Here is a 12,156-nt window from a genome sequence, read left to right on the forward strand (position 1 = left end):
AAATTTCCAACAGCATTTTTCACAGAACTAGAACAAGAAATCTTATGGTTTGTATGGAAACACAAAAGACTCCGAATAGCCAAAGCAATCTTGAGAAGGAAAGACAGAGTTGGTGGATTCAGGCTTCCTGACTTCAAACTATACTACAAGCCTACAGTGATCAAGACAGCATGCTACTGGCACAAAAATAGAAAGGAAGATCAATGGAACAGAATAGAGAACCCAGAGGTAAACCCAACCACATATGGGCACCTTATCTTTGACAAAGGAGGCAAGAATGTACAATGGAAAAAAGACAGCCTCTTCAATAAGCAGTGCTGGGAAAATTGGACAGCATCATGTAAAAGAATGAAATTAGAACACTTCCTAACACCATACACAAAAATAACCTCAAAATGGATTAAAGACCTAAATGTAAGCCAGACATTATAAAACTCCTAGAAGAAAACATAGGCAGAACACTCTATGACATACCTCAAAACAAGATCCTTTTGGATCCACCTCCTAGAATCATGGAAATAAAATCAAGAATAAACAAATGGGACCTCATGAAACTTAAAAGCTTTTGCACAGCAAAAGAAACCATAAACAAGACAAGAAGACAACCCTCAGAATGGGAGAAAATACTTGCCAATGAAGCAACGGACAAAAGATTAATCTCCAAAATATATAAGCAGCACATGCAGCTTAATACCAAAAAAGCAAATAACCCAATCCACAAATGGGTGGAAGACCTAAAAAGACATTTCTCCAAAGAAGACATGCAGATGGCCAACAAGCACATGAAAAGATGCTCAATATCACTAATCATTAGAGAAATGCAAGTCAAAGCCACAATGAGGTATCACCGCATACCGGTCAGAATGGCCATCATCAGAAAATCTAGAAACAATGAATGTTGAAGAGGATGTGGAGAAAAGGGAACTCTCTTGCACTGCTGGTGGGAATGTAGGTTGGTACAGCCAATATGGAAAACAGTTTGGAGGTTCCTTAAAAAACTAAAAATGCAACTACCATATGACCCAGCAATCCCACTCCTGGGCACATACCCAGAGAAAATTATAATCCAAAAAGCGACATATATCAAAATGTTCATTGCAGCACTATTTACAATAGTCAGGACATGGAAGCAACCTAAATGCCCATCAACAGATGAATGGATAAAGAAGATGTGGGCCTTCCTAGGTGGCACAGTGGTAAAGAATCCGCCTGCCAATGCAGGGGACATGGGTTCGAGCCCTGCCCTGGGAAGTTTCCACATGCCACGAGCAACTAAGCCCGTGTGCCACAACTATTGCGCCTGTGCTCTAGAGCCCATGAGCCACAACTACTGAGCCCATGTGCTGCAACTATTGAAGCCCACGCTCCTAGAGCCTGTGCTCCACAACAAGAGAAGCCACGACAATGAGGAGCCTGCGTACCACAATGAAGAGTAGCCCCTGCTTGCAGCAACTAGAGAAAGCCCGTGTGCAGCAATGAAGACCCAATGCAGCCAACAAATAAATAAAATTAATTAATTAATTTTTTTAAAAAGGCTCAAACAGGAAAATCAGTAAACCTATGAGAAGATACTATAGGAAAGTAGGGGACTGTCAAGAGAACGGAAAAAAAATAAAATAAAAAATAAAAAAGAATATGTGGCACATATATACAATGGAATATTACTCAGCCATAAAAAGGAATGAAATGGAGCTATATGTAATAAGCTGGATAGACCTAGCGACTGTCATTCAGAGAGAAGTAAGACAGAAAGAGAAAAACAAATACCGTATGCTAACTCATATATACGGAATCTAAAATAATGGTACCGAGAACCCAGTGACAGGGCAAGAATAAGGATGCAGATGCAGAGAATGGACTGGAGGACACGGGATTGGGGGGCGGTGGCAAAGTGGTAGCTTGGACAAAGTGAGACAGTAGCATAGACAGATATATACTACCAAATGTAAAATAGATAGCTGGTGAGAAGTTGCTGTAAAACAAAGAGAGAGTAACTCAATGATGGGTGATGCTTTAGAGGGTCAGCACAGGGAGTGTGGGAGGGAGTTGTGGGAGGGAGGGGATATGGAGATATATGTATAAATACAGCTGATTCATTTTGGTGTACCTCAAAAGCTGGTACAAGAGTGTAAAGCAATTATATTCCAATAAAGAGCTAAAGAAAAAAAAAAAAAAAAAGAGGATGACTCCCAGGAGATGGGAGGCACAAGTAGAGAAGGCTGTTTGCTTCCCTGAAGTGGATGCAATTTTCAGGATAGTAGACAGGATGGACACATAGGACACAGATATTGTGATAAGAGACATGATCAGGGTCAAGCCAGAGAAGAAGAATATTATGATTTTAGTGTCATGTGTGTCAGGGCAGAACAGGGCTAAAATTAGGATCAGGTCACAGAAAAAGTGATAAATTACATTGGCGTTGCAGAAATGCAGTCTGCTCATGCAGAGCACACTGATAAAGGACTCAATGAAGGCAATCAAATAGGATCCCAAGACTAGGGAGCAGCAGTGTCTTGTGAACATAACAACTGGGTAATGCAGAGGGTTGCAGATAGCTACTTAGCGATCATAGACCATTGAGGAGAGAAGAGAACATTCAGTGACAACCAAGAAGATAAAGCAACTCATCTGGGTGAATCAGTTCATGTATGTAATATATTAGATGGACATCAGTAAGTTTTCTAAGGTTTTAGGGGTGATGACGGTTGAGTAACTGAGGTCAAGAAATGACAGGTGACTGAGGAAAAAATACATGGGGGTGTGAAGCTGGAGATCCAGGCAGATGATCAGCATCATCCCTGCATTCTCCAGCACAGTGATCAGGTAGATCAGGAGAAACAGCGTAAAGAGGACCAGCTGGATCTCTTCAGAATCTGTCAGTCGCATGAGGATGAAGTCAGACACGTGTGTGAGATTCCTTCTACCCATAGTGTTCACATGCTCTAAACTGTTAAAAAATCAAAGTTGATACTTAACAGCAATTATTTCAAAACTTTTGTGTTTCTATGAAGGACGTGATATTTATGATAGTTTAGTGTGTCAAGGATGTGATGATAATGAGGGGTGGAAGAGAATGGAGAGAAACATCTTATTCTGATTGCCAAATATACATATAGGTAGAAATTGACATTTGGATATAACATAATAAAGCTATTATATTGAATAATTAGAATAAACCTGATGCTGTTCTAAATATTCCCGTCATTAATATATTTAATTCCCATGAGATTAGTATACCATAGGTAGTACTATCAGTCACATTTTTCAGATGAGAAAAAGGGCCCGAGAATTTAGGTAGTTTATCCAGAGGCAAAGCTATTAAATACTGTCTCTGTAATTCTACCAATATAGACTGACTCCAGAGAGTATGCCCATAATGCTATATTCCTATTTATAATTAATTTCAGCAAAATCTGAGGGAAAAATGATAGATATATAATAAACAAGGATGGAAAAATAGTTTTAATGCACCACATACTGTTCTTTCATTTCCAATACTACATAATTCTAATGATAATTAAATTTCAAACTTAGTGGATTTTAGAAGGGTATATTAACATGACAGACCACATGTTAGTATTAATTTCCAAAACATATGATGTTTTCCTAACAACTATTAAACCTCAAGTTTCTTCCAAAATTATATTTCTAGAACACTGACATTGCATGTAGACCCTGATTATATCAACTCTGTATTTCTGATTCCACCAATCCTGGCACTACTGAGAATAAGGTCTAAATGATATTTGTATGTATATGTTTTTATAATGTCCCCATTTTATTTGATTCTAACTAAAATCTTCTAATTTTGAGAATAATACTTACCTGAAGCTGAAGTTGGTGAAAAAAAAAAAACACTTTCTTCCAATATTATCTCTCTAGAAGTATGTTAACCTCAAATTTTGCTCATAAATAAAATATGAAGACCATTTCAGTTGAAAATTTCTGTAATATATTATTTGTTTTCCTTGAGATAAGTTCTTTTTGAATTTTAATGCATTCATTTTTTGTTATTCTGAGGGAAAAATGTCAACCTAGAAATCTTGTTCAGCTCCTGATCAAATGTAAAATTTGCCAGTAAGCTATACATACTGTGTATTTAAGCAGAGAAGAGTATGTCTTGGCCTCTCATCCTGATAATTCCAGGGTACCTTCATATACTGGGGATTGATAAGCACTCAACATGTGGTCATCCCTGTTGGCCAATTCCAAGGAAAATTGCTTGGCATGTCTCCAAGGACAAAAGTTCAAGGACTAAATGCAGGATGCTAGCTTTTGAGAATCTAATTATCTTTTCCCTTGGAAGCCACACAGTAAAGAGATTAATTGTTTGGTCTTTCTATGTGATGCTCTAATTTTTTCCTGGGGTGGAAGAGAAATACTTAATTACTCTTTGTCTGAAACCATCTGGGATGGAATGACACATTTTTCACAATGAAACCTTTATATTTATATGTGTGACACTATTATAGGAGTAAATTAGAAAAAAAATATTAGCAATAAAGTGAGAATATAAAAACATTCAAAGAATAATATGAAAATGATCAAAATTGTTTTAACATTTTCATAAAGTTCTCCCAATTAAAATTTTACTTAGAATGCTTATCTGTATAGCTCTAGATTTGCATAATTAGTATCATACTGCATATTCAGTATCCATTCCCTTAACTAAAATTTGAAAACATAGTATAATCAGTGCTATACTAGCTTTTCATAAAACCCACAATTTCATGTGTAATGCACTGACTGATACCCCATAACCAGCTTCATTCTAGTGAAGACTTCCTCGTATGTTAAGGAATTTATTTAATATTATTTATACAAGATGAGGAAACAAAAGTCTCTGAAAAGCGATAGACTGAGAATCAGATTAAAATATTCTTGTGAATCTTTCATTAATTTGTAATAATTAAACCAATCTTCATGTAGATTTGAAAGTGACTCTTACAGGAATGTTTGCTCATACTCCAGAGTTTCAGGAGATAATTTGTTGGTGTGGATAGAGAGCTATTGTTATATTTATTGTATATTTGATGAACTTTGGAAGTGCAATTCTACTCATCAACTGTTAGTGCTGCTAAAACAGGTGTGAAACAAAATTCATATATTATGGCAAGATAAGAAAATTTAAACTTTAAAGACATTTGTTTCTTTAAACTGTGTAAAGAAATTTTAACTTTAATAAATACTTTAATACTGAAAAAAAAGAAAAAAGAATCACATAGAAATCAACTGTACTCCAATAAAAAAATTTTTAAATCACAAAAACAAACTCTGCTGCTATAAGAAAAAAAAACTTTTATTGAGATACAATTGACATACAATAAACTGCATATATTTAAAGTGTAAAAAAAAAGAAGAATTTCCCAAAGTTTGAACACAGTAGCACATTTTCTTCTACCCTGTACTCAAGAAATAGTTCTGTCTTTTGCTTAAAGAAGTACAGTTCTGAAAAGAAAAAAATGCAGTTGTCACTCTGTGACAAATATCAAACAACTCACTCCCTATAGCCTCAAAGGACTAATTATGTTGTTTATTTTTAGTAAAGTTGGGATGAAGTTGTTCCCTTTGGGGATTTAAAATTAAACTCAAAACAAGATAAAGTTAATTTTAATTGACTGGGTATGGAAAGAAATAATCATGCAAAGTTATAGGCACTACTCTTTCAACACTGCAAAGGGGTTTTACTTGGTTATCACTTGAAGCAAAAAGACCTGTTGATGTAAGAAGCCTTCTGTGTGCTCCACTGACCATAAACTGGAGCCAGGTAGGTCCTCTGAGTGCAAGTTCTTCAAACTGGCCAGGGGAAGAAGCCTGAGAAATACAGTATCAGAACAGGTATAAGAGCCAACCTTTGTCAGCCTCCTATCTCAGGAAGCTTTAATCTTATTCCTCACTCAGAACTGGACTTGCTGGAATGAAGTTTTGTTTATACTTACTTTAAGGCATATAGATTTGGAGTAATGAAAAATATAGTACATTTCATTCTTTACAGCAATATAATTTCTGCTTTTCTGAAGGAAGAGAGGAGTGAGAATCCTTCATTCCTACCTTTAGCTGTTGAGTTTTACATAGACAAATCAACACTTGAGGCAATAAGCTATAGTAGTACACCATGGGAAGCTCTGATTTTTATACTTTGAATACCCAGATAATGAGACTAATACCCTCCTCTTTTATTAAGGCTGAAGTACCAAGCTCCTGGCTTTTGGTAATGTTTATCCTTACACTCCTCACTGAAGTTTCACGTAAAGATCAAGTTTTGCATGTAGAGGAGTAACTGGTAACCTATCATATTTGAGAGAGCGCAGAACTAAGAACTCTGCCCCAAATAGCACTATTTCAGGGAAAATTTTCATTCCACAATTACTGTGTTAGTCATTATATCTTAAAGCCTTTAGGAACTAAATTATTTCTACTAAGAAGCAAGTAACTAAAAATATTTATATCTCTTTGTAAATTAACACAGTTATAGGATTATTGGATGATTACTTAAAAGCAAGAATACTGTATAATAGATGTATTGTGGCACTTCTAGAAGAGATGTGTGGCATCCAAAGATGAAGTTTAAATATCTTCTGTCTCAAGAGCCAACTCAGCTCCTGCCCCTGTGAGCCATGAAGCTCATCAGGTTTAAATCATTCTTTCATTCAACAAATAGTATGCTCTGGTCTGTCTACTGTTAAAGCAGAATATACTTACATTAAAATGTATAATATCATATATAGTAATGTATTTAAAATACTATTTTGGTAGTCAAGAATGAACACTTTTTATAATCTCATTGTCCTATTAGAAAATTCAAAATTTATGGTACTTAGGTTACTTTAAACCTAAAAGGTTTATATCCCTTCTTTATCTGAAAAAAATTCATCTTTAAATGCTCAGTTAAATGTTATTAACTTTATGAAGTGCTCCACACTGCTCCCAAATGAAATTGTACCTCTTCTCTGCAGCAACAAGACTTTGATTTTACATATACCATGGCCTTCATTGAATTTAATGGAATTTATCATTTGCATATTCAAACCCTTAGTACACTATGAGCTCCTCAGCAGCTTATTCAACCACATATGTCCAATATCTTGTAGAATACCCAGCACACAGTGTTGAAGATGGTATCTAATCTCACATGCATGGAGGTACTTAGCTAGCCCACATCTGAAAAGAATAACATCTGGAGACTTTCCATGCTCCAAGAGAAAAATTCAATAGGTTTAGATTCACCCTTGATTAATAAGGTATAAACTTTATTTAAACTTCGCGATTCCAGGAATATATAGAAAGGAAAAAAGATATGCGAACAAGCAAAAGTGTCACCAGTAGGATGAGAAGGATTTGGCCAAGGGGAGAAAGGAGAGGAGCACTGACCAAGCGGCAAGGAAGCATAGAAGTGAACGTACACAGTAAATGTCACTATATCAGCTGACCCAGGAGAAATTTACAAGACCAAATGACCCATGTGGAGGAAGGGATAGAGAAAGGGTCTGATAAGCCCAGGTTTACAATAAGTCCTGGCAGAGAGTCCCATCTCCCAGAAGGAAGATAGGATTCCATTCAAATTTAGGATAATAAGCCAAAAGTGTAATGCCATGTGGAAGGACTTACTGGAACTAATAAAATAGGTAGGTACTTGGGTATGATTCTAGGTCTATAACCAGTCCAAGTAGAATGCTTCACTTTCTACAGGATATAGATCCAGCATATCTATATGGGGTTGGGGAGTGGTGGCTGGGGCCAGGACACCTACCTTCCAGCTCCAGAGGAAGAGCTGAAAGCAACTGGAATAAGGCAAAGTCTAATACACATGCCGAGAGGTATTTTCATTTTTCAGGATCAAAGCTTTAAACTACAACAATTAATTTCTATATGTAGAATTCCTATCATTAGCCAACAAATGAAGCAAGGTAACCACTGGAAGTTGATATCAGATCAAATTTGCAATCACAAACTCTCTCTCTCATCTAAGACATTATGGCTTAGTGGTTACAAGTGCAGGCTCTGAAGTCAAACTTTCTAAAATTCCAATCCCTAACACTACTACTCACTAGATCTGGGTCCTTAATCTCTCTAACTCTAATTCTCTTTACTGTGGGATGAAGGCAATGCTTACCTTGTAGAGTTGCTGAGAGATTTAACAATGAAATGAATGAAAATTCCTGACCTATAGTAACTATTCAATAGGTGCTAGCTGTTATTATTATGAGGCATTATTATACTGTGGCATTCCAAATTACAGTGCTTTTTCCCCTGGCAGGTTCAAGATTCAAGTTCAAATAACCATATTTAGTAGTGCCATTGTCTGACCTCAGGGTCAGACAAGCTTACATGGACATCTCAGATCTGCCTTGGAGGTTTTTTAAACCGTCTGTGTTCCAATTTGCTCAAATGGTAAAGTGGGCAATAATAATAGCTATCTAATCATGTAAATTAAGTCATTATGTAGACTGAATGGAAAATGTGGGTATGTGTGTGTGTCCCTCACAGCTCTAATTTCCCTTTGATGAATCTCATCTTGCCAAGCAGAATTCTTAGCACAAAATTACTGGGAACGAGAAACCATTTTCAACAACAAAATTAACAGTTTCTAACTATGTGACTTTAGGCAAGTCTTCCTAGACATGAAGTAGGTCAACCAACAAGATTATTTTGAGCTTCAAGATCACAAAACTTTGAACATGTATACTTAAGGATTATATTGTTACTATCTGGAGTAATAAGTGAAACAGCCAGCCAACTGATGAAGTTACACTTTTCTAAACACAGCTAAAAGCTAACAGTAAATGCTTGACAGTTAGGCTTCATGAGCTACTTTTAATCATAATTCTTACCTGATATTTTGGAAAGAGCTAGGGTTAACACATTTCCTTATCTGAAATGATTATTTTATCCTGAAATAGTGCTCTAGCATCTTTTTGTGGGTTTTATTGAAGTTTTTCTTTGATTTTGGATACAGGCTCTAAGCTGGCAGAATGAAGCTGTATTATTAACTAGCTACTTAAATCCCAGGACTTATTCCTGCCAAAAGTAACATCAACAGAATATGCCCTGAGTGTGTGTCTCTCTCTTTCAGCCTTGGAACCAGGATTCCTTGCCTCAGCTGATAACTTTTGTCAAGATTGCTTCAGACAGAATTGAGAAAATACTGCGCTCCTCATTTTTAATGCTGGAAATCTGGAGTAATAGATGGTCTGGGATTAAACTTTGCCAAAACTCTCAACACTTCATTCCTTGTCAATTAAACAAAGTAACAATGATAATTTGCATTCTTCTTGTCTGACAATTTTTTTCCACACTTTTCTAACTTAGAAGCTGGATCTATGAAATTCTGAATTTTTGTGATGGATATGAAAAATGATCCTGGAACCAAGAGGTCTACTGAAACCCAATCCTTCAGAATTTAAGGATGAATTTTAAAAGATGCTAGAATCTCTAAGGACAAGATGAACATGTCTCCAAGTTAAGGCAAAAGTTGAAGAGGCAAGTTGATACAACCTATCTCCTTTGATAATGTTCCTCTCCCTCCCCGTCTTATGCCATGAGAATGTTGGGAGAGCTAGGCTGAGAGAAGACTACTCAATGTGAGACTAGGAACAGGGATTTCTTGTAACCTAAAGAGGGAAGTCATGATTAAAAAATATTAACAACAACAAAAAAAACACTTTATAACAGGATGGGGTCTCTGCACAGTCCAATCCCATGTGGCTCTCTGGCTGATTAAGGAAAATAAAACCTCTAAAGACACTGAAAACCCAAAGTTTTATTCTGTTACTTTATCTTAAGCCAGGACACAGAAGGACTGCAAACACTTAAAGAAGAGTGCTTGATACCAATGAGATTTTGTTCATGGTGCATTTATTCTATAAGGTCTTTTCTCACCCTGTACTATTCTGGATTCCCCTAAGGCCACAATACTCAGGTGGTACCCAGCCTAAGTGAAGCAGGCAAAGTATCAATAGTATGTGCATCAGGGCCAGAGAGGCTTGGAATGAAATCCTGCCTCTAAAATCGGCACCCTGTATGATCATAAAAGAGTTCCTTAAACTGCAATCATCCTTTCCTTATCTGTAAGATGGGCACAGTAACACCTGTCTAAAAGACAGTTGTGAAAAGAGGTAGTGCATGTAAGTTTCTTAATATGTAATTGGTGCTCAGTATCATGCATGTTATTATTGGTATACTGCTTGCTGTCATAATCTGTTTCTTTTTTTTGTAAGTCACTTGCAGGTAGGAATATAGATTAAACGTCAGAATGTAAGAAATTGCTAGGTTTACAATATTATGTCATTGATTGATTGAAGAATTGATAGCAATGGACTAGTTATGCTATGGACCAGTTATGAATTTCTGTTCCATTTCCCCTACCGGTGACTGGAGATGAGCCCCACAAACTGGACTCAGGTAACAGGGTTTGTCCTTCTGGGTTTCCCCAGTAGCCACATTCTGCAGTTCCTGTTGTTCTTGGGGCTGCTGGTGATCTACGTTGTAACAGCCACAGGCAACCTGCTCATCATTGGGCTCAGCTGGATGGACCGACGCCTGCACACACAGATGTACTTCTTCCTGCGGAACCTGTCCTTCCTGGAGCTGTTGCTCGTGTCTGTGGTGGTTCCCAAGATGCTTGTGGTCATCCTCACAGGGGATCACTCCATCTCCTTCACCAGCTGCATCATCCAGTCCTACCTCTACTTCCTCCTGGGCACCACTGACTTCTTCCTCTTAGCTGTCATGTCTCTGGATCGTTTCCTGGCAATCTGCCGACCCCTCCACTATGAGACCTTGATGAGTGGTCATGTCTGTTCCCAACTGGTGCTGGCCTCCTGGCTAGCTGGGTTCCTCTGCGTCCTAGGCCCCACCACCCTCATGGCCAGCCTACCTTTCTGTGGCCCCAATGGCATTGACCACTTCTTTTGTGACAGTTGGCCTTTACTCAGGCTCTCTTGTGGAGACACCCACCTGCTGGAGCTGCTGGCTTTCGTGCTGTCCACGTCAGTGTTGCTGGGTTCACTGGCAATGATCTCAGTCTCCTATGCCTGCATTCTTGCCACTGTTCTCAGGGCCCCTACAGTTGCTGAGAGAAAGAAAGCATTCTCCACTTGTGCCTCACATCTTACAGTGGTGGTCATTGTTTATGGCAGTTCCATTTTTCTCTACATGCATCTGTCAGAGACTCAATCCATGCTGCTCAACAAAGGTGCCTCGGTCCTGAGCTGTATCATCACACCCCTCCTGAACCCATTCATCTTTAGTCTCCGCAATGAGAAGGTGAAGCGAGCCCTGAGAGATACCCTGAGGTGGCACAGATCCATGACTGCAGGACACTATGATGGTCACAAGTAAAAGGAAATATTCCTACTAGATTGTCCAAGCATTTGAAGTTGCATCACTCAGGCAATACCATATACTTTTCTCAGATGATAAAAGAATAGTCTTCATAAATATACAATAAGAAATACGCAGGTCAGCCTTTACTTTCCTCCCTCCAATCTTCTTTATGCCTCCACCTCCCACAGTGAAGGCTGATCCATTTGGTCAAATTTCAGAATTCTGGTGAGGACACATTTCTTTTGAAGTACATCAACATGTGGCTTCCATTCAGGGAGGCTGCTCCTCTTCTTCCTCACATGTGTGTGCTTAAGCACACCTATTACTGCTTCAGTGTCCTAGCCCTTTAAGCCAATCGGGGATGCTAAAATGTGGAGATTCCAATACGGTGCTTAAAGGGGAGTAAGACACCCTCTGAGGCCTTCCATCTAGACTGGGTACAACAAACAAGATTACCCTGAAACTCTGTATTGGGAAATCAAACTCTGGCTGCAGTAACAAATGTTTCTTTATTTGCTGTCTGAGTCTCCTTTGCTATGCTCTTTATGTGACTAGAGGCTCCTGTAACATTCTCACAAAGGAAAATCCTGAGACCGATGAAATACTTGGATATCTCTAATTCCCAAGTCAAATTCTACCTAATAGACTCCAAATATGGGAATAATCATTCATTTAAGAAATATCATTTAAAAACATGTTTTAGGCACTGAGCTAGGCAAGGGTGGGACTAGGATGAGCCAAGGGAGATGTCTAGGGCACATGTTTTAAAGAGACACTTGCCCACGTGGTTGTGCAAGTCTAGGGTCAGGCTGTGCACAAACATGAGAGTAC

At 38.0% G+C, this 12,156-nt stretch overlaps 1 protein-coding gene and 1 pseudogene across 1 annotated transcript; one reads left to right on the top strand and one right to left on the bottom strand.

Annotated features, from left to right (window-relative positions):
• Positions 1-2,178: 2,178 nt before the first annotated feature.
• Positions 2,179-2,928, bottom strand: LOC130829447 (olfactory receptor 8H1-like; annotated as a pseudogene).
• Positions 2,929-10,377: 7,449 nt separating this feature from the next.
• Positions 10,378-11,340, top strand: LOC130860957 (olfactory receptor 6T1-like). Its single transcript, XM_057749480.1, has one exon. It carries the CDS (start codon positions 10,378-10,380, stop codon positions 11,338-11,340), a length of 963 nt encoding a protein of 320 aa, XP_057605463.1.
• Positions 11,341-12,156: the final 816 nt, after the last annotated feature.

Source organism: Hippopotamus amphibius, chromosome 9, assembly GCF_030028045.1.
Source record: "Hippopotamus amphibius kiboko isolate mHipAmp2 chromosome 9, mHipAmp2.hap2, whole genome shotgun sequence".
Lineage (NCBI taxonomy): Eukaryota > Metazoa > Chordata > Mammalia > Artiodactyla > Hippopotamidae > Hippopotamus > Hippopotamus amphibius.